General features: G+C 39.9%; 1 protein-coding gene across 2 annotated transcripts in view; it reads right to left on the bottom strand.

Moving 5' to 3' along the window:
* SNX30 (sorting nexin family member 30) overlaps window positions 1-23,947 on the bottom strand; it is a 50,628-nt gene that overhangs the window by 3,805 nt on the left and 22,876 nt on the right. For both annotated transcript variants that reach the window (XR_006181115.1, XM_042882892.1), the window contains exons 2-8: window positions 23,714-23,902; window positions 17,786-17,896; window positions 13,471-13,629; window positions 10,715-10,910; window positions 9,885-10,084; window positions 5,376-5,462; window positions 657-809 (exon numbers count right to left, since the gene is read on the bottom strand). Coding sequence is in view for 1 of the 2 variants with exons in the window: in XM_042882892.1 (XP_042738826.1) it covers window positions 657-809; window positions 5,376-5,462; window positions 9,885-10,084; window positions 10,715-10,910; window positions 13,471-13,629; window positions 17,786-17,896; window positions 23,714-23,902 (1,095 nt within the window). In the remaining variant the exon portion in view is untranslated. The remainder of the gene's footprint in view (window positions 1-656; window positions 810-5,375; window positions 5,463-9,884; window positions 10,085-10,714; window positions 10,911-13,470; window positions 13,630-17,785; window positions 17,897-23,713; window positions 23,903-23,947) is intronic.

The following is a 23,947-nucleotide window of genomic DNA, read 5'->3' as shown; positions in this document are numbered from 1 at the left end:
TGATGTGACTGTGGGAGAGGACTAGTCTGGACACAGTGGCCACTATTATAGCAGCATGCTCTCAATGCTATTTGAAAAAGGTACATACTACAGACACACAGTGTACCCCACTACACCTCAGGGACTTCCCCACACTGCATGTGAGTAACTGGTTACTTCAAAGAATGGCTTAAGTTGAAAGGGTACCTTAAAATTCATTTAGGTTCAATACCCACACTGTGGGCAGGGATTATCCTCCCCCAGACCAGGCTGCTCAGGGCTTCATCCAATGTGGCCCTGAAGGCCTTCAGGGATGGGCCATACACAACACATGTTTTTGGACTTTTCCTTCACCACTAGCAAGTAGAAAGAAAACTACTACTTCAGCTCAGCAATTTGTTCAATTCAAGAATCCAAGATAGACAAGCATCCAAAGATGAAGTTAAAAGAATGTCTTGCAAGTGACAACTAGTCTCACGTGGATCACTTGAGCATGGCCAACAACTCAGCAGGCTACACTAAGCTGCTGACAAAGAGCAGCTTCCATAGCACTGAAGAATTAAGATGTTCAAGTTCTTTACTGTAAAATGGCATAAACATTTCCTGAAGAATAACCACCATCTTGGAGGACAAATGACTACCTTCACTCCTGCCAGTGCTACAACAATGTCACATACCTTCTCATAGTACTGGATGTTTTTATCTGCCATTCCCATCAGCAGCTGCCTAAAGTCTTGCCGCTTGTTGTTCTGCCATCTCTCCATATCTGCTTTCAGATCAGCATTAAAACATTCTACTCGGTCTTGGCATTTCTCAACATCTGTGGGTACCTGCAGAAAAAAAAAAAAAATAATAATTAAAAAAAAAAAATCAAGATTGATACTGTTGTTCAGCATGCTAGATGGTAGAGAAGCTTGAATCCCACTAAGCCAAAGCTATAGAGGAAAGGTAGTGACCCTGAATGAACTCAGCTATGGCTGCAAGAAGAAGACCCATTAATATTTCAGGGAGGAGACAGGACTTTTTAGTTTGTTCTTTTCTATTTCAGGTGATGGGCATGCTATCATCTCCAGACGTGGCATAGAGTGGAAGAGATTCCTAGAAGCATGAAGAGGAAATATGCATATGTGCTGAGAGCCTAGGCTCAGTTCCTAGCTCTCAAACTGATCAGACTGACCACCGCTCCACAGCAAGCTTTCTCTCCTTCATCCTATTTACAGCTGCACCAGACATTTCCTAATTTCCACCAATGAAATAACAAACATCCAGGTTTGCCCAAAGGACCAAATGACATGTTTTGATGTTATATTTTGACCACAATAAACAGTAGTGATCAGCTCAGTGTCTGCAGAAAAAAATTTCTAGTCCTCTAGCTTAAACCTTACAGGCTACCTAAAAAAAAAGTAAACGCAAAGTGTTGATCATAAGACAAAAGAAATTAAAGGCAATAACTTGTGGGCCAAGTAAGTTCATTTGGCCCAACAATGGACATGTCGTCATGCATAAGCAATGTGAGAAATGCTGAAGGATAGCCCACTGCAGGTCTAAAAGGAGACTGAAAAAGATTACAACACTACTCATCAACTCAAGAAGCAAGCTAGGACAAAGAATCTGGCATTTTTTGTTTATGATTTAGATCAAAATGCTATATACTATCAGACAACTACAGGAACAATTCACAAACAGTGCCTCAAGCAGAAAAAACATGAACATCATTCTCTTCCTTCTCCTTGTGATTTGTGGTCTACACAAACAGTAATATATGCACAATCAGCCCAAGACATCAGACGAGGAAAATCCTGAGCACTGGCACCAATGTGATAAGTGGATTTCCTCTGTGGGAGCTGTGAATTGCACAAAGGGCAGAAACAAGAATATCTGCAGAAGTCTTCAGGAAATTCCTTTTATTTTATTTCTGTTCTTTGTGGGTACTTTACAACTACTTTGCAGTTGGCAAGGCATGTATCTAAGCAGAAACATACGATCCTTGTTGTTCTCCACAACGCAGTTAGGGACACTCAGTGAAGTACTCCATAGGCTAACAGTCAGAGAAAGCCCTACATCTGGGCCCCAGTATAGTTCTGTGAGACACAAGGGAGCACCTCTTTGATGCTCATGAGCTTTGAGTAACCCTTCATTCACACAACTGGATTTATATTACAAGCAACTCCATGGCCGGTAGCTACGTAGTTCTTCCACTTTCTCTGATCACTATGCTTCTGGCACTGAATCCAGTCTGCTAAAACTCACAACAAAGATCTCACAGGCTTCAGACAAGACCTTGCAAGATAGTTGGCTAGAAGGTTTAGGGGATGCTCCTCCTGAAGTAAGCATGTCTCTCATCATTTTCAATAATGCTGTTACTTTAATAGGAAAGGCACAGCTGTCAAGAGAAAGAGTCATTCATTCTGGAAGCAAAACCATATAACAGTACCCAAATCAATTCAGTTTCTAAATGCTCACTAGCTTCTTGCTTCTGCCGGGATCCAAAACCACAATGAAGATCTAAAAGAAAGCATTCTTTCCCATAGACAGTTCTCCACCAGGTTGAAAGGACTGTATGTACAGAGAGCTACAATAACAATCCAGTGATCAGAAAATGGATTATGTATGCTCTCATTGAGAAACTATAGCGATGAACTCCAATTAGGTTTCCACAGGCTTCCTGAAGCATCCACATACACACTGTTCTTATTCAAGAGTGTAAATGTACGTATATGGTATTTCTACTTTTCCTGCTCTTTGGAAATACACACTGTTACAAATTTCACCACAATCACCCTTCAAACACACACAATCACTTTTCATTTCAAAGTCGGTGCTGCCATATTGACTGGTCCCACACTACAAATCCTTGAGACAGACAGAGCTAGGTTATTAGAAGTGGATTTCATCTTCCTAAAAGGAAGCGTCTGTGCTTCACTACCTGAGTTGAATTACTCAGAAAAACATGCCAAAGCAAGCAGCACTTCTCCACTGTATTCTGCTTATCAACAGAAAAGCTGAAGACTCTGCACTGTTCCTCTAATGTTAAACACCACACACACAGAAGAAGTTACACAGTGCTTTTGCTGGAAACTTGATCATTCTGAGCAATATTTCCTGACAGTCATTCATAGCAGCCCTAAAAGCCTTCTGTATTTACAGTCCATGGAGTTTTAAGCTGATTTGAGAACCACATAATGACATCAGTGGAGTTCTGTGAAGACAGTCTGATTATGCATACTGTGAGTCCCAGAACGCCCTCCTCTGGAAGAAGTTAACAAGCACGACAAAAACATAGCTTTGTTTGGGTTTGTTTTGTGGTTTTTTGTTTGTTTGTTTTGGTTTAGTTCATTTGTTTTAAGGTAACTTCTGCCAATCAGTCAAATATACTGAAAGGAACATAAATGCCATTATGATATCCCCTGTATAAGCTAGCTCGTTAGTATTCTGTCTGCTAATAGTTTGTAGGAAGTTACAGCCAGGATAACTCACTAAATGTAAGATGTATTGCTACCAACTGCTCTAACTTATCAGTTCTTATAGATAAGGACATTCCACTCAGGCTGGAAAGAATCTAGAAGTTGTGTGCTAGTATTTTATTAACACGCAAGGAATTGTACCTTTTTTTTTTCCCACCTTCCCCTTTTATATGCTGTAAAGATCTTACATTAAGAAAAAAGGTACAAGGAGTTACCAAAAGATATGATTATGATACTTTGGACAGGAAAAGTAAGAATTCAAAAAATTCTTGAAGGCTGCTATTTAAATGTTTCACTTTGCACAATAATCCTAGCAAGACATGAGCTTCAAAAACCTTTTAGTAGGTGAGAGATTAGCAACATTCAGCAGCTCTGCTATATCAGGATCATGACAGAAATCAGTACCTCGTATCCTCAAATGGCTTACTGGATGTGCCAGATTTAGTGCCATCCACACAACAGGTTAGAATACCTACACATACAAAACTACACTTCAGAAGTAACAGTGATACACACACGAATCAGCAGTGGGGCTGATAGAAGATCAGAATAGAAGAGCACAAGGTACCCAAGCCATCCTGCTATCACTTTTGCCAGAGTCTATGACAGATACAGGTTGAGGATTGGAAAAAAGGGTCGCTTTTCCACAATCTGTACCCTTCAGTTTCAAAATTAGATTAAAGACTTGAGCCTCTTTTAACATTATTATACAGTACCTGTAATATTAGAATTCATTCCTCAGTTTTTAACAGGAAGGTGGAGGAGAGCCAAAAAACCCAGGCAAAAGAGGGGACAAAACCTGTTTTCATTGTTGGTCAAAGTAACACTAATGTAACATACACCTCCTGCACTACTCTTCATGCAGAAAGCAGGTGGCAGCATAAGCACACAAGTTTAAAATCACAGAATCACTCAGGTTGGAAAAGACCTTAAGGATCACGGAGTCCAACACAACCTAACCACACTACCCTAACTCCAACAACCCTCTGCTAAATCACGTCCCTGAGCACCACATCCGAATGCGCATGTGTTTTTAAACACATGCAGGGATGGTGACTCAACCACCTCCCTGGGGAGCCTACTGCAGTACTTCAACAACCCTTTCTGCCAAGAAGTTTCTCCTGATATCCAACCTAAACTTACTACCCTTGATGCCATCTGCCCTCATCCTGTCACCTGTCACCAGCAAGAAGAGACCAATCCTGCTCTCGCTGTAAGCACCGTTCAGATATTGGAAGAGAGCAGTAAGATCTCTCCTCAGCCTCCTTTTCCCCAGACTAAACAGCCCCAGTTCCTTCAGTCTCTTGTCATAGGCCATATCCTCCAAGCCCTTCATCCAGCCTTGCTGCCCTTCTTTGGATCTGCGCCAGCATCTCAATGTCATTTCTGTACTGAGGTGCCCAAAGCTGAACACAGCACATGAGATGGGGCCTCACCAGTGTCAAGTTCATGAAGCCCACCCAAAACCTGTCACCCGGTGACCCCTGCTGCCTAAGTTCCGCATCACAAGGGAAGATCTCCCTAGTGGAAGGAGCAAAACAGGAGTCATGTGATGTAACTGGCATCAGTGATGCCAGTGTCTAGGAACTTGATTCAGCAACCATAGACCAAAATTACCAGAAGCTGCTTAGTTACCATAATTTAAAGCCATAGCTACTGAATAGTCCAACTAGATGCTCCAACACAGGTCAGAGCCACCCTTCTCTAAATGGTGGGAAATCAGTAATAACAGATGTTGCTAGACAAGGTTAAATGCGTTTGTACCTAGGTCTTCATTTTGCACCAGCTTACCACCAAACTCTTACTTTGCTCCAAAGTGTTTATACTGCAGAGAGAAAGCCAGACCCAGAAAAAGCAAGCTCTATTTTTTTACTGTTATCAGAAAGCAGTGGAAGTGTAGGTTGATTCTGCAGAGTAATTTCAAGTGCTAACCTTTGGACGGTCTTCTTTTTTCAAGGCTACTGCTTCCAGTTTTGCTTCATACTCTGCTTGAACTTGGTCTCTCTTCTTCAATACATTCTATGGGCAAGAGAAAAGACAATTGTGAGAAGCATGTTCTTGCTTATTCCCCTTCCCATCTGTAAGAAACTGCAGTGTTACAGCTGAAGTGATAATTCAGTCCTAAGTTTGCCTTTTTGTATGTTGTCCTGTTTTACAATATTTAGAAAGTAGCTTTTAAAAAATAAAGAGTTTTTTTTTTTCCAGCAGAGGGTCAGATAAAAACCTCAACTTTCATACAAAGATGCAGTTTGGGTATTTTGTTTTGCTGTTTTTAATAATAAAAGAATTAACCTTACAAAAAGCACGTTTTATATGAAAGAACTTAACCTACCCATGTGACTTTCGTGTTGTAAACATTTTACAGACAGGCTTCCCAGAACTGAGAACAAAAGAGTCTATTCTTCTGTTTTACTATATCTACAAGCCAAGTTCTTTGCTACAGTTGTGTTATAGGCTTATTTGCTACAGTCGTGTTATAGGCTTACAGTATAGAAACAACAAATAGAAATTAGTCTTATTAAGAGTATAGACTACTGAAAAGTTGTAACGTATAAATCTGGCCAAAATGTACGCGCCTTATACCTACTGATCATCACCTTCTCCCTCCTCCTACCTAAGGACACCACTGCAGTTATTCTGAGGAACTCCATTCTGTGTGAAGGAGTAACTATTGCAGCTAGAGGCAAGAGATGTTGCAATCATTACTCTTTTAAGCCTCAGCCCATGACATCTGAAAAGACTCTCCATTCACAAATTTACTTCTGGCTTAGGTAAAAATAAATAAATAAATAAACAAAGAAGGAACAGGACAGCACACATGCTGTTTTATCAGTCATGCTTGCTTGGAAAAATCATGACATACCCATGCATTTCACAATCTAAGCACTTATGTGAAACAGAACTCCAGTCCTTGAGGTTATCAGTGCAACAAAAACCTGACCACTTCATAGCGTCCTGCAAGCCTGAATCAACTGAGATTATTTTCTCAGAAAAATAACCACTTCAAGCAAATGCATTCAGCCCCCATGAACATGGAGCTAGTACAACACACAGCATCTGAACGTGCATTAGCCAATGATTAACAGGTACCAACAGAGCAGATTCAAAGGGCAAGTATTTTATTCCTCCTTAAGCGCCCACTACGGACCATTAGCAACACGCTTCTGAATACAGCTTTAACCATCCATTAATGGTTGACCTGAAAGCGAAGAGAAAAATACTGCCTTCCCTTTTATTTGTTCCATATGTGAGAGGATGTATTTACTCAGGCAGCCCCAGGCAATCTCTCCACAGCTGCCAAATAATGCATTATACTGGAGCAGCTTCTCAGAAGAGCTCTGTACTAAGTAACCCCAGATTTACCACTACCTATGCAACACTTGATTATTAGGGCCTCAGTGAGATGGAAATACCAAAAACAGAACAAAGACCACACAAGAAGTCACACACCCCACTTCAGCTGTATAAAGAACAAAACCACTGGTTGCTGTACAACAAATAAGACTTAGCCTGCTTTCAGTGATGTAGGTCCTTCTTCAATTTGTATTTGGTTGAAACACTCCCCATTGACCTATATGTTTGAAAGAGCTTCAGAAGTTTGCCATCAGCCCCTTTTCTCAGGTTGTGATGCTATACCACTTGCACTGCATATACCTTCTTATTACAACTAGAACTCACCATTTACTGCATGCCTTTGAAGAGATTGTTCATATGCTGCTTGCTTTAAAAATGTATTAGTAACATCCAAGCACAAAGCTGGGAACTACATCACCTGATAGGCCTTTCAGGCCCCCACTAAGCATACAGAGTTCATACATGATTTTAGAATCAGCACTAAATTATTTAGAACTGACTTTGTCCTGTGTACATGCCTCCACTGAACACCAGCATACTACAGAAAAACGTTAACACACATCTGTGCCAGAATTCCAGACACTATCTGGCCATCTTAAGTGTGGACTGTATTTTAGTCAAGGTCACTCCTACCCTCCACCACACATTTTAAATTCAAGCCCACAGTCCCAGCCTCTATCCACTTCTGCAAATCTTTCAAACAAATACAGAGACAAGGTATGTGGCTTTCATGGAACAAGCTCACGGTTATTCCAACCAGGCTTTCTGGTCTTTGCCTCTGTAGGTGTATTTCCCTCAGGCTGGCCCCATGAGGTAAAAACAGTGCTCCTCAAGAAGAAAAAGGAAGCACTCATTGCTAAAGAAAAGTTGAAGTGAGCCTGGCAGTTACTTCACTGAAAGGCATTCACCCAGCTTGAGACAGCTCCACAAACCAGGTTTCTAAGCTATATAGCTAGGGTGCAACTTGCAGTGAAAAAAGTTGTCAAGGCTGCACCGAATTCCTAGAACCCAAAGACTTACTTTCCCTCAAGTATCTTGTCCAAAAGCTGTCCAACAGACATTTCACAGCAGGCTTCAGTGCAGGCGATGAATAGCACTGCTCATGAAGAAGACAGTTCTTTCAAGAGGAAGCTTCTTGCACTCCACGAGAAACCTCGTTTTCAGTTACCTACTCAGTTTCATCAAGTCTGGTAACACAGTGCTGTAGCTGACTACCACGTCAACACTAAGAGATTTACCTTTTAGAAAACCGCGCTTAGTATTGCCTGGAAGATTTAAATTTTGGTATCTGGGAGAGATAGAAACAAAGAGCAGTCTGCCTTACCTAATAACAGTTTTTATTCTTGATTTTCAGATGTGATAAAAGTAGTGAAGTGACCAAGCTTGACACTAAGCAACGTAATCCTTACTGAATTCCTATTCTGCAAATACAGCTTCTAGATTCAACTACTTCCAAAGCACCAGCACAATGAGCAAGTTCAGCCAGTTTGAGAAAAACTGACAGGAGAAAATCCCTCAGGAAACCTGAAAGTCAAATTAACAGCATAGAAATTAAGATACAAGGCAAGGGTATCATCAACTGAAGAGGTACTTCAGGAAGCTAGAGAACACTTATCACAAAGAGCAGCATTAAAGACTTGCAGCAAAAAGACAAAAAAAAAAAAATAATAATTGCAGCTAGACTGTTACCTTGGAGAATGCATTCAGTATCTTGGTCATCATCTGAGCGCTCCTAAACCTAAAGTAAAGCCTTCCCACTCTCTACATTCGTGCAAAACACCACCTATAAGTCAGTCTGATACCTCAGATGCCATGGAATCTGTATTCATGAAAAGGTAGACGCCCTGGGGTAAGAGGTTTCCTTCTGCTAACTTCATGTCTTGCTTAAATACATATACACATGCTCCCTCCGGCAGAAAGAACCTGAACATCCCAGATTCTAGCTTCATCTCCAAGCATTCTGGTACTGCAAAGGAAATGCATCTAGCCTACACTGGATCTAACCATGGTTATAACACGAGTATGAAAACAAATGGTAGCTTCAGAAAATGAGTGCAAAGCCTTGTGCAAGAATTCTTTGCTTAAGCCAGGCAAGACAGACTTGCATCAGCCATTTGAAACCAAGAAGAGAAATCTGCTAACAACTATTTCCAGTTCTCAGTTTCAGAGGTACAGAAAGACTAAGAGGGAGAACAACCCTGCTCAGACTAGGTTTCGAGCAAGCTGTTATATATTTCTAAAGGAGGGTATATCATGCTCTCATAATGGCTGCTCCAAAAGATAGTCCTCAAAGAAATTTACTTGTTAATGCTCTATAAGGGGTGTTAGTAATGCACACTGTTCCATGGATGTGTGGTGAGAAGCTCTAGCAGCCAAAATCAGAGTTCTCTGTTTCAGTAAATCTGCCATGCAATAAGATTTACAATCACTGCACACTTGAAGAGAAAAAATACCACAGTGAAGTAGATTTTAAAAGTTACTACTTACACATCAATGCTTAAGATATCAAGTTCTTCAAGACATCAAGATAAATTGTCACAAAGCAACATCTTTAAGCAGTTATTTAGTAAGCAGAACTTAACAGCTTAATAGATACATTCCACTTAACGTACAGAGATGAAAGAGGAAGCCTTATTTGTCATCTGGACGCCTTGATGTGAAAGGAACCATACAACACTGCTGCATACAAGTGACAGAAGCTGCATGTGACATTCTCTGCAGTGTCAGACAACAAGCCAGTGGCCAAGATTTTACTTGACTTTATAACAATTTCAAGAGAAGATTCTAGACAGCTACAGGATGTCTCCTATGGAAAGTTGATAGTACAATAAAAGAACAGATTTTCAGCATCATGTACACACTCTATGTCAGGTGGCTCAATAGCATAGCTGATACTGTTACCATGCAAGTACTTATATTAACAAATATTACTATTTTTTTTACTTAATTACAAAAACATTAACCTAATCAAATCATTTACTTCTCTCTTTTCCCTACCATCAAGCGTTCTCACCCTGAGAATTAGCTCACTGACATCACTCTATGAATAAAAAATAGCACTGTCTTCAGTCACTTGGCTCCCTTTACCTTCATTGACTCCGAGTACAGTATATATTCCCTAAGCACTGGCAGGAAGTCATCTGTCATGTCTTCACTGAGCTCTTCAAGAGCTGTGCAGCAGTTCCCAATGCATGCAGACACCCCTTCCAGTGGCTCTGATAGCTCAACCTCCAGCCCACCCCAGGTTGAATAAATAGGTCCATATTCTCGTAATTCCACCAAGTATTCTGCAGAGGCAAAAGGGAAAAGAAAATAAAAACAGAGAAAGAACTAGGCAAAAGTATCTGTAAACACTTATGCTAAAAAAGAAGAAACCATGTCCATACTTAGCAAATATTAACTCTCATAGCAGTCTAGTATTGTAATAGCATCTTAATAATCAGAGCTCCACAGCTGCATGGAGGTGATTGGTCCACATTACACCAGCTCAGCTAACTTTTCCCAAAAACTTCAGTATACATAAATATTTACTTCTGTAGAGTAGCTAAAGTCATATCTTATACATGTAAAACTCAGCTGTTTCATCAAGACAGACACATTAAGGTTACTGTCTTCAGAATTCCACTGGTACAATTCCAGCTAAAATCTACAGGTTTTCTTCTTCCCAAAAGTCCTCTGAGAAATAACAATCAGTAAGAAAATAGGTTAACATAACAAGAATAACTTAAAAACATTCAGATTTGAGATAAGACAAGATACTCTGTTAGGTTGTTTTAAACCTGCAAGAGGCATAAGAATTTATGCTCTGTATGGCTTATTACATGTTATAATCATTGAGGTATGTTAGTTATGCTATCAATCAGAAAAAAATAGAGATCCCAGCCAGAAGTATCAAAGTTGAACACTTTAGTCCTTACCCAACTGCTCCTTGATAATCCGTTGTGCTATCCTGTCAATGGTACCGAGTTTTAGAGAGAATGTGTCTAGATACTCTCCAATGGCTGCAAACTCCAGTGGACGACTTCTTAATTTGTAACCTCCCGTGACATATTTGACTGACTCCCCCATCTTTGACAGCAATGCCATTCCTTGCTTTTTGTACGCATTAAGATCCTGGGAGGTAAGAACAAACAATATTTGTGTGTTTGTGTGAGATACAGCAAAAGATACTTCCCAGTCAAGATCAAACATTACAAAGGCAAAAGATTACATGCAGCACACAGCCTTGCACACAAAAACCTTATCTTGTACAAGTCAGCCTAGAACAGCTTCAAGACTAGTTCTAGAAAGAGATATACTGCCCAGGAGAATGGTATGAAGTAGTAAGTGCCCCCATCACTGTATGTGGCTGGACTTTCCCATACTCCTGCACTGCAACCAGGGGCACAGTGACATGAGTAAATCTACTTCCACCAAGACCTCTTGACAATTATTCATTAAACTTTAAAGGTTTTGCTAACACAGGGTCTGCAGAAGTGGACTCTGAGCAGAGCCCAGCAGCTGCCCCATGTCAGGTCAAAGCCAGTCCCAGCTGCTACAAAAAGGACCCACCACAGACCTGAGCCATGTGTTTTTAGTTTGCTTTTAGTTCTTACTGCTCTGGTCTTTAATCACTAGGCAGTACATTAATGTCACTTAGGTTGAATCTGTTCTGCCTTCAATAGTAATTGGTGAGTTATCTCCCTGCCTATTTCAAATATTTCAAAAAATATTTTGTTCTCCCAGTTTTGTTGAGAAGGAAAAATGAGAGCAGCACAGATGAACTTACCTGTCTACCACAACAAACTTTTAAGACACAGCCTGTAACACCAGCACTATGCACATCCACTAGTTGGCTTTGATAGGCTAATACAGAGCTACAGACTGCATGTCTATTTGCTCAGCAGCCTGCTCACACCAGCTGTGTAGTCAGACAGGACAAAGGATACTGTACAGAGGAGAAAGTACAGCCTGGAGAAACTAGCACATCTAATGGTTGTATACGGACAATCTTCAGAGGATTTCACCTTTACAGCACATCAGAAAATGTAGTTTTAATTGGGCAAAATGCCATCCACTGTGCATCTTACTCTTTCCAGCAGGGGTCACTATTCAACATAAAGACTTGCTGAAGAGCTAAAACAGCATGAGCAAGAAAAAATTTCAAACAGAGCAGACCTACAGAGGCCAAGAATCAATACACAGCAGCATAAAAATCAGATTACAGCTTAAATGTTCTTGAAAAAAAGAATACAGAATTTCTTATTGAAAACATGCATTATGCTATTCTTTTCAAGTACTTACATTAAGCTAAATCTGATTAAGATAACCTAACATTTAACAGCTACAATCATTTTGAATTACGTCTGCATTCAAAATGAAGTGGTTCCTCGACTCTTGCCCTCTGTCTGTTTGACATGTTACGTGCATATAGGCATCAGAAACAAGAAAGACTCTAATTCAAAATTATTCACTCATTCTCTCATGCATTCTACCATCTTACTAATTCAAACAGGAAATTCAAATAAAGGTTGGTTTCCCTTTTCAGCCAGGAGGTGGTCTAACGATTTTCTGCAATAACTAAATTCTGAAGTCCTGATAGAGTGAGCTGATTTCTCATTACTAAATAAGTAATATACTAGCACTAAAGACAGACTGGAAAACACATGTTCTTTTCTCCCAGCATCCCTGGACACTCCATATTGTCAAAGCAAAGGATATTACACATGGCCGAGGATAAAGGCTTTACCATTCATTTCACAAAGATGAAATGATGGCAGAAGATAACTAAGCAATTAAACATTTTACATCTTGCTTTGACAATTGAAAAGCAGAGCAAATCTATCATATTCTTAATTATCAAGAGCTAATTCTACTGCTGAAGTAAACCTAAAAATGCAATGTTCACCATGACGGCAGGAAAAAAAAAGGGAATTTAAGATTGAGTCTCACATTACTCTCATGCCGAGCATCGGAGTGAGCTCAAATTAAGATTCACATTTGAGTGAGGCAGTGTAATGTGACATCAGGAAAATATGTTTTTACAGTTCTTCTCACTTATAAGGTCAAACCCACAACTGCAGGTCACCCTGGTCTAATTTAAAATGCAGTTCAAAAGACAAAGAAAACTACATGGCTTCTAGATGCTTTATGCAAAAGATGAACATGAAGTTATTGATCAAGAACAAGTAAGAATGGAGTCTCTACCCTTTGCTTTGGAAGCAAGAAGTGCAAGCAGTATAGAAAGTACAAACAAAGATGGAAAAAAAAAAAAAAAACAACCAAATTTGCAAGCTTTTGTGCAAGAGATCTTTCTTCCTCTTTTACTTCTGCCCACCCTGAAAAGAGGATTTTACATAGTCCACAGTTTTTTTCTGTTCTGAATCTCTCTTGCATCACAGGAGTATACTTCAGAATATATTTTTAAGGGCTTCTATACAAGGATCCAAAATAAGCAGGTCTGAACAAGAGAACTTCTATCTGCAGACTGCTTTTCTTTAGCAAAGTAAACCTGCAGAGTTGTAATACAGATGTAACATCAAAGGTCTCCCAAACAACCCTGGTCTTCTAGGGCAAGCACTGCCCCACAAATACAGTTTTATTAATGACTCCTTACTTTTATTTCAAAAGAGATTGCAAAGGCGTCTGTTCTGCTGTTCATGTCAGAGACTGGGTTTGCAAGTTACTGGCTTACCTTGGCTGTGAGAAATACGTTGAAATGCTCGTTGAAAGAAAGCACCGGATGGTCAGTTATTCTCTTCAAGAATTTGTCTAATGCTTTCCTCCTGGTCTCCACAAACTCTTCAGAAAAGCGATCAACAACGCCCTTCACCACAAATTTCTCAGGAAGTGGCTGAGAGAAACAAACAAAACACACAAGATTCAAAAGACCAGAAAAAAAACAAAAAAACTTGTACTTGGAAACATACTAAACAACCTAACTCCACTCTCAACAGGAAGTGAAATTCTGTTAGTAGGAACCATACGTAAGAAGGGATGCAAGCCCTGCTCTGCATCATGCTTCAGTAGCTCTGGCCTAACCCTAGCAACTCAGCTGAAGACAGCAGAGTTTATTACTGTGTGTCTTAGTACTAGGCACACTAAGTAATTCCAGGACAGCCTAGGGCATTTTCCTCCAGTCACCATTCATGAAGAAGCACCACTTCTAAAGGGAATGCCAGCAAAGCTGCAACGCTATTCACCACAGTAAAATGCATGCATATAGATACACACATGTTTGCATGCACACAGTGAGAACTGACATTTATATAGTGTGGCTCAGTCCAAGGACACCTGAAAAACCTAACAACTCTACTTCCTCCTTCTCTCTATTCTGTATTCTATTCTTATTTATTATGTGTAGGTGACAGAGGTCTGCCAATGTATCCACTCTCTCATTTTATTTCTATTTTGCCTCCACCAGTTTATCTCTGAAGTTCAACATAATGTATAAGCTTAAGATAGCCTCAAGAACTACTATCTCTGTGGTATTTAGCATCTTTTTACACTTCACACTCCAGACTTCAAAGCATCACTCCGGACAGACCAGCTCTTTAAACTTCAGCCTCAGCATGACTGTTCACACACAAACACAATTTTTGTGTTTTTTTTTTTCATTCAAGACAGCATAAACTGTCACAAAAGATTAATTTCAGTTTAAAAATTAAACTTCGCACTCTACTGTTGTGAAAGTTTGCCCAGACAGATAATTTGCTTACTCTTATGCTAGCAATGATGGTCTTATTCAATAAATTCATGGATCTCCTCTTTAAGGGCTCTTTGTCACCTCAGATCAATGGCCAAAATAATTCAAAGAAAATGAAGCATACACAAATGCCTTTTATATTGTACTCTAGCTGATGTGGAATATATACACAAGGACTGCACCTCCAAACACATAGTAAAAACAAACATAAAAACCAGCTATCACCACGTGCCTATCACCAGTTTGTGTAATTTAAGGTTTGTCTCATTACCCTGAACATTCATATCAATCATCCTAGTTAAATCAGCATAAGGAACACTCTAATTAGATTTTTTTCAGATGAATAATGCTTATTTGCAGTAGTCTTCAGGGAAGAAAAATTTATTCTCCCTTGCTTTGTATGCTTTATCTGGAACTGTGCATTATAGAAAATAACTCCCCAGCACAACACACTGGAGGAAAAGGACAAGCTGGACACCTGGTTTGCAGAGCTTCCATTCAGACAAAGACTTCCAAGAAGGAACAGAATAACCACTGCAGTCTCAGCATAAGAGCCACAGAATCTTTGTTAGAATTTTTGCCACTGAACATGATTTTAGCTGACTGGATTCAGCCAGTTCATTTATATAAGATTTCCTTCTGCAAGCAGGGCGGCTTTACATAAACACTGAGCCTTTAGGATCCACATTAAATTACACCAAAAGCACTGTTGGGTATATTAAATCACATCCTTCAAACTAGATGAAAGTGCTTGTGATACAGCCCAGCCAGCAGGACATTTAGCCTCTGGCAAGACCCAGCAAACCAGAAACAGAAGAGCTGGACAACTTTCTTGAAGATCTCTGCCCCCCAAGGAGGCCTAATTTTCTTGTTTTAATACTGTTTATAATTCAAGTTGCTTCTTTTATAGCACTCATTCACATCTCAGAAATCGATGTTCACACTTCAGACAGCAGAAAAGCATTATTTACTTTCCCCTTCTAAAAGTCTAGATTTAAACCTCATCAAATAGGCTATGAAAGTACAGGGCTGTGAAGCTACTGTCACTAGTTCTATTACAAAGGAAAGTAACAAGCAGGGACATGTGGGTACGTGATAAATTTAATAGCTAAGTTCCACTTTCAGTATAACTCCAACCTATTTCAGTAGATCAGTATGCCACAGAACTACTTGCAAATGAGAACAGCTGCCGAGAACAGTTTGGCCACCCTATAGAGGCCAATAATGGGAGAAACACAGCATGAGACAAGAAATTACAGTAAGCACTTCTAATGAGCCACAGCTCTAGTTCTTTATTTCATAGACTTTCTGAGGTCCATCTGAAATAGCCAATAGACACAACTATCAAGTAATATCTTAATTGTGTGTTACTTATCTCCCTTAACTAACGGACCACGTTTCCTTGCGTGGCTCTTAGGCAATAGAGTTCACTGAAATCAGAAATGACTCAAAGTAACCCAGCACCACCACCCAAAGACAAGATCCTGGGACATATTAGGCTTACTGATACAGAAATAGAACTCTTTTTAAAAAAACAAAAACAAAACAGTCACTTGAAATAACAGTTGAGAGAAAGTTTCAGGTCATAGTAACCAAAGAGAAAAAAGAACCCATTTTCAGTTTGATTTTGACTGCAGAGGGTTCACTATTAAGATTCCCTGCACCAGGAAGACATCATCCTTTACAGGAAGATTTTAGGCCTTACCAAGGTAAGGAAAACAATCCCCTTTCTGCATTTTGTCTGACAGAAGGCCTCCAAGGACTGCATCACCTCAGTTCATAAATACAGATAATCCTAGTTTGGCTAGGAAAACAACATCCCTTCAGAATACACCACAGTCACAGTACACTTGAAATTAGTGTACTATTCTCCATTCTCTGTCTACTTGTAAGCAATGAATACACAAAACATTTGACAGTCTCCCCATCATACCACTGTATGGAGGAGATTAAGAGGCAAGTCCACGACTATTGCCACAGTGAATTTGCACGGAGGCAGACCAAGAAGGCAGTGTGACCTGTTTCCACATGCTTTAGAAGAGGCACACTTAAGACACTTGCTCTGTAGCAGGTTTTTGTGTTTGGTATTAGAGCAACTTGTGCTATTTGTACCAAAACATGCAGTCCAGTGTGCATCAAATTCTCTGTCACAGCAAAGCAGTTCGACTCCCTTACTGTAAACTACCTTCTGCTGCTAGAGTATGAGCTGATTGCCATTACTGCCTTGAAGCAGCACTGGCAGCCCTCCATTAGAAATTCACAGAACCTTAACCTGGACATTTTCAGCTATTCCGAGAACAAAAATGGACAAAGGACTGGCAAGCTGATATTAACCCTCCCTATCCTGGATAAGCTCACTCCCTTCCTCTCTTCTCCCTGAACATTTACTAGATGTTTTTTGGCAACGGGCATTGGTGTAGTGTAATTTTGTGAGGTACTTATCTTTGAAAGACAGAACTATTATTCCAATTGGAGGCATGTCCTAGAAAAGTAAAAAACTTAAATAGTTCCTGGAACAGCTTAACTGAATACTTCTCACAGTCTAGTCCTTGCTGAGGGAGAGAGAGCAAAGACAAACTTGCTCTCATATCAGATGGGCAAGTAAAGGTATGTTAAGAGCATTGTTATTTCCTGACAATTGATCTACTACAGACCTTCCTGGATTTCCTTGTTCAGAAGAGCTGATGGCATGATCTCACAGTCTTCCTACTTTTTCTACCATTTTGTACAAAATGAAGTACAGACTGCTAAAGATCATTACCATGATTACCAGCTTACTCATATGAAATGGTGATCAGACTGCCTGTAAGCTTCAGAGACAGAAATGGTGCAGTAGTTTAGCTAATCCTGAACATATAAAATAGCTGCCACGCCATCAGTTAAGATCTCCAAGTCTGAGCTCTTAAATACTAACACAAGTGATCTTGAAACATGTTCTTTAAAACCAGCTCAAAAAGCAAACCTGAATGTTGACACTAGGATTTGAAGAACCTGTGCAGCTTTTCCAAGGCCTCATGTTCAGAAATTCAGATGTAATAATTATGCAAGCAAGTTAAGCACATTCTACTTATGCTTGGACAAATATCGTCATCAACCTCATTCCTACAGGAGGCTACCAAAGCTCACCTCTCAAGTATCGCACTTAAGAAGTTTAAGCTTCACAATCAGTCAAAAATCAGCAGTGCCTCCCACTCCTCAAGCAGAAGAGTGAATAAAATGCTATATTTCAAGCTAAAGGAGCGTTACACCCTTTAAAGACAAATATACAACTGTTCTTAACAGCAGATTTTTGCTTACTACCTACGGGAATGAGATGTGTTGGCTGAGACTCTTCCAGCTTGTTTCTCAACCAGTCAAAATCTTGGTACCGCCGGCGAACAGAATATTCTGGCAAATCAAACTCAGCTCGAGTGGTCTGGAAAATAAGATCAGGATAAGTTTAGTGTACACAAAAACCCCTCAATCTCAAAATTTAGCAGCAATGCAACACAACCACCACTGATGAGGATGAGGACATACGAGCCTTGCACTGGAACTCCATCCCCAAAATGAAGTTTACAAGCTGCACAAAAGAAATGGCCTTTTAAGCAGAGGTAAAGTCAGCAGTGAGAAAAATGAGTACTTGGGATGTATTCTTAGAGTTTATCAGTATTACAATACATGTTCCCAAATTCTGTGGGGGCAGTCTGGGAAGATGAGAATATTGTGCACCATGTTAATCTCTTGGCAGTCACACATTTGAGGAGAATGTATGAAATCTTTATTCCAAGGACGAGACTACTTAGCAATCAAGAATTAAAAGCCAAGATAGTTCATGACTTGTTTACTTGTGAAGCAGTTTAACTGCAGGTGAGGAATGTTTCACCACTACTCTGTATTCCAGAAACCACAGGCTTGTTAAACTCCTTCAAGGCTATAAAATTAGAGCATAAGCCATTGCTAGGTTTGCTGAAGGAAAAGTTTTGTTGATTTTTGAGAAGAAACCAGCTTGTCTATATGAAATTCACACAGGGTATGCCAAATTTCACTATGAGTATATTATGTTAAATAATTCAAGTTCCCATTTATTAAAACAAGGAGCTACATTTGCCATTACAAGTTTGAGGCAGAAGAGAGATATATAGAGAAACTGTTGGCAAGTCTGTAGAATAGAAACCGAACTTCATGGGGCTGCTCACACAGTATGCATTACAGTTGTCTAACAGCACTAAACAAAGTGTGTACTAACTGGGGGAATCTGATGAACAACTCAGCAGATAGTCCTGACGAAGGTAGACAGTCCTTATTGTGATGTCTCAGTGAGAAGTACAGCCCAGAGAAACCTAGAGAGTCATATTTAGTTGCCTGTAACAACATCAAGACCATCTTGCAATGAAAGTAGCGTGTTGGTAATGCAGCATCGCACCTACAGCCAGACATCACAAACTTTGCATTTTGGAGAACTCATCAGTTCTCCTAGCTTTCAACTAGTACTGAGTCCAGCACTGGGCTGTTTTGCTATTCCTAGCCATTGAAAGCCATGCTAAATTTCAGCAGTGATTTTGCATTTACTTCCAGACTGATGGCAACTTCCACATACAGCATTATGAGAGAGCCAAGTGGGTACCCTTTTAACACAGTTCATCATTTCATTTGCTTTCTGGATGATACCAACTCTCCAGCAACTACACATATGCCTATCGATCCTCACAGAGTATCCTGTGCAAGTTCTATGCCAGCAATCTCTTCAGGAAGTACCAGCAGCCTTAGCATACCACCAGCACAACAGTAGCTTTAACATACACTGAACGGTATGCTACTGTGGTATTACTTAAGAAATGATTTGTTTTCTGTTTCTTTGTACCTTTCTTTTCTTGAACGGAAGACATCAAGCTCACCTCATGCCTGTTCTGACCCGGTAGCTATGGTAAGAGTATATTTAAGTACAAATGCGAACACAATGAATGCTCATCAGGGGATCATAAGCATTTGTGAACAAGGGACTGCCAAGACTTAGATATCCACTGTAGATTTGTATTTTAGTCAGCTACACATCAGAGCAGCACCAGCTTCTTTTAACACAGCAGAGTGCCTCAGCACAAATGAGATTTTTGATGCCTTATATAAAACACAGTGGCTTGGAGTAAGACACTGAGCACTGGTACAATAGAATAAGATAACATATACACATGTAAAGAGCCCTCATCAGCCAGAGACTGCTTTGTCGTATTAGTGGAGAAGCTGTACTTCACTTTGCAGAAGATCATCTGAAATTGAAATGAAAAGTAACAATTTAATAGGAGAGCTTATGTGAACTGACTGAGATAGGGTGAAGACCACTGAACAGTGATCATACAGTGAACGAGTGAGTGCCTTACCCTGTAGCACAACAATGAAAACGAGGTGTCCAGTCTGCCAGCTTTGAGAAGCTCACTAACCAGTGTTCTGCTAACAGTTACAGCAAACCAGTAGGTGCTACTTAGTCTGGAAGAAGGGAGGCATAATTTGAGAAGGACAAGTCCTAATCTAAATCTTAGTATCAGTGTGTGTTCACCTACAGCAAACAGCTGCCTTTAGGCTACAAATAGATTTGTAAAGTTTTCAATTTTTCAGCTCTTGTCCGTCAGAAGGACCCACATAAAAACACATCATATTCATCAGCATTTTAGTGTTTGCTGTATGAGCTGTCAAATCTAGAGAGCAAACAAGCTTTTCAAAGACTATTTGGACAGAACATAAGAGTCTTAAATCTGGAAGGTTTTAACCACATCTCACTAATGCTGAAAGAATTTGGATTTCAGATCAAACTGTTCATTAGCTTGGCACAACTTGTTTTTTCCAGACTGTTCACAGAGTGGAAGAGGGTCTTGCCACCACCCAGGGATGGTTTTTGACATATTCCTCCTGCTTTCTTACTCAGATTCACAAATCTCATTTTTCAAGGACACGTCTCACCCAAAGGAATTTGAGAAACTGACATGGCAGATCTCAGCCTCCCGAAAATAACGGTAAGACACTTCTGGAGATTTACTGAAGATTCCAGCACAGTTCCACTAAGTAAGCCTGGAATACTGCAGTGCTCAGTTTCACTTGTCAAAAAGCAGGAAGGATAACAGACACTTTCACCTCTTGTTGGAAGCACTATTAAGGCAAACGCCAAGACTTGGTGTTTCTTCTTTCTTGCAAAAAGTTAGTAGAGAAACCTAAAACTAGTTTGTGACAACTAGGCACAAGTATCATTTTCCTCACTCCAGTTCTGGTCTTCTACTTACTAAATATTTTAATTGTATTTCCCCCATGTATTTAAGTATTATTTAAGTAGTTATAATTAAGTAGTATTTAAGCCATAGTAAAAAATTCTATTTAAAAAAAAAAAAACAGAGAATGGTGGGAGAAGGACAACAGTGTTGGTTTTAGTAGTTTGTTCACCAGAACTTATCCCATTTGAAAAAGAGCATGATTTACATCTGCACCCCTGTAGGGATCAAGCTACTCTGTGTACTCATCTATTCAAAGCACACACTGGAAGCAAGGGCAGAAGGAGAGGAAAAAGAGAACAAGACTTCTACTTCAGCATTTGCTGGTTTGAAGGCAGCTCCATTCAAGCTGCAGAGCAACTGCAGGACAGTGAGGAATGGCATACAGCTGTTCAGATTTCCATGGAAGAAGGTACAGAAGAATGCCCTGCCCTTCTATAAAGCACAGTAAACGCAAAGTTCAAAATACTCCTGTGTTTCTCTCAAGAGAGATGACTACACAGCATAAGGTTGATTTTCCCCCTTCCTGCCTCAGAAAAAACATCTTTTAGATAAAATCAGTCTTGAGTACACGTCAGTTTACTTGAAGGACACAGAGATATTATCAAGAACGTCTGGAGCACTTCAATCATTACAGCAAAGGCCATCTAAGTGCCAGCACAAGCTTCACCCATGCTCTCTTCTGGTTTCACTCATTTCCCCTTCTAAGAAAATTTCAGTTATCAGGAAGAAAACAAGGTATGAGAAACAGCAGAGTCAGGTCTGACTTGCTCACCCCATCCTTTCAGGAATTCTTATTCTGCTGCTGTAGAACATGTTAATCCAGAAGACTTGCTGAGGAACACTACTTGGCTCCAGGAAGGAAGCTGTGAAGGCAGGGATACAAGCAAGACCAAGATAACTCCATACTTTCAGCTCTGCTTCACTGCAAGTCTGTTAGACTAAACTTTCTGGACCCTTCCCCAGCCACTACTACCTGCAGACAAAGATGTCAGTACATGGGGAGTCTGGGGCATACTGGAAGACCTCTGTTTCTGCCATTGCAATAGAAGACCTTTCCCAAAAGAAGAAAAAAAAAAAAAAAAAGGCAAACAGGAAAATACTACTGCAGTCACGTTACACTCTTTGTCTACAGTAGTTTCCAGCCGGAGACTCAAGTATGTGTTACAGTAACAAAAATTACATTCCCCTCAGATGACTGGACATAGCTCTACAGCTATGAACTACAACCTGAAAGTCGAACCATCAGCACCTACCCTGATCACAGCATCTAAGAATTATTCCTATGCAGCTCTTGCCGTGTTTAATTACTGCTTTCAGCTACAGTGGCTGACAAGGCAATTATCTTGGCATCAAGACTTGTTTGTACACTAAGAATGAGTCAAGCCATTAATACTGTTAAACTTCCAACCAGATTTTTTCAAACAATAGTAGACTAGATTGTTGACCCAAGGGGTTAGCCAGAAGTTTACAAGAATAAGTAATAAACTCTAATAGGTGAGGTGATTGATGAGGACAAATAATGCACTGTTTTAAAATAGTATTGTAATGCTACGATACAGTTGCACTATGTGCTGCAGTGAGATGCAGAATAAAGCAAGTATTAACAGACAGGTAGGTAGATATGAAATCTGTATAGGTTTTTTAGATTAAGAAAAAAAAGGGACATTGAGTTAACACATCTGTTCTAAGGTAAATACCTTATCCACCTTCCAGATTCTGGTTTAAGTGAAGCTGTTGAAGCAGGTGAAGAGGAGAGCCATGAGGATTATCAGTGGGCTGGAGTACATTTCCTATGAAGAAAGGAGGGAGGTGGGCTTGTTCAACCCGGAGAAGGTTTTGGGGAGACCTCACTGCAGCCTTACAGTACTTAAAGCATGCTTATAAGTAGGAGGGAGACCAACCAATTGTAATAGGACAAGGGGGAATAGTTTTTACACTAGAAGAGCAGAGATTTAGGTCAAATATTAGGAAGAAATTCCTTACTCCTCCTTCAACTTAAAACCATTTCCCCTTGGCCTGCTGTTATCTACCCTTTCAAAGAGTTGATTCCTCTGTTTGTAGGCTCTCTTTAGGTACTGAAAGGCTGCAATGAGGTCGCCCCGCAGCCTTCCTTTCTCCAGGCTGAACAAGCCCAGCTCCCTCAGCTTGTCTTCATAGGGGGGCCATGTAAGTAAGTCACAGCAACATAAATCTTTCTGGACAAGTGGATATGGTAGAATCACAGTGAAGCTAGCAGACACTTTTTACATTAGATAACTACAAGTGCCCAAAGAAGATCTCAGTATTACTCAAAGTTGATGCTAATGAGAACATCTAGTTAACAGAAATTAAAGTTCCAGCTGAGAATGCAACAGGCTTTCAGTTTGCTCTTCCTACTATTATAATGAGGTCACATTAATAGCTGGCCTATACTGTTTGAAAAAACTTGCATACTTTCAGGAAACAGTAGCATTCTAATACTACTTAGTTCTAACTATCAACAACTGCAAGAAAGCTAGTTTACATTCAAGGATGAAAATTACAATATTGTGATTTAAATAAGCAGATGACCGAGGAAGTGTGATGGACATTTAAGCAAGTTTAAAGAATTTCAGAGCACAATTGACAAAATGAGTGAAGACTACCAGTGAATTAGCAAGAAGGCTCACTCCTATCAAGCAGAGGTAACTCAAATCAAATGGGTGTTGTACGAAAATTTTTCAAGCTAAAGAAACTGGCTTTTCAAGTTTACAAACAGTTCTGTTTAACAACAAGAGACAAGATCTAAGCTGACACATTAAAAGCTTTATATTACTTCACATACTGAAGCAGTCACAGTTCTGGTAAAAGAAGTAACACCATCAAGACATTTATTACAATGTACTGAAAAACATTAAGTTCTAGTACTTAAGACAAAGAGATAGAACACAAGGTATAAACATCCAAAACATTGCCTTCAAAAACAAAACTTTACGAGGGAAAAAGCAATAGAGAAGGAGTTTGTTGCTATGTACCTTTGTTGTAACCCTATATGTGATGTAAGTCTCCATTGTGCATACATGTTTTTTGGGATCATCAACAGTAACAAACAAGTCTTTTGCTTCCCCATCCAAGTCATCATCCAGCTGCAGTCTGTTGAGAAGAGACGAGGAGGAGGCTGGGCTAGAAGTGTCAACTGGTGTGCCATTGGGTAGACTGAGATCCTGTTTTGGAAAACAAAAAAAAGTTTTAGATACATGAAGAGATTC

The sequence above is a fragment of the Lagopus leucura genome, unplaced genomic scaffold (assembly GCF_019238085.1).
Source record: "Lagopus leucura isolate 7727_CA_CO unplaced genomic scaffold, USGS_WTPT01 Super-Scaffold_100036, whole genome shotgun sequence".
NCBI classification, from domain to species: domain Eukaryota; kingdom Metazoa; phylum Chordata; class Aves; order Galliformes; family Phasianidae; genus Lagopus; species Lagopus leucura.
Note: the sequence above shows the minus strand (reverse complement) of the source record. Positions and strands in the feature narration are given on the sequence as shown.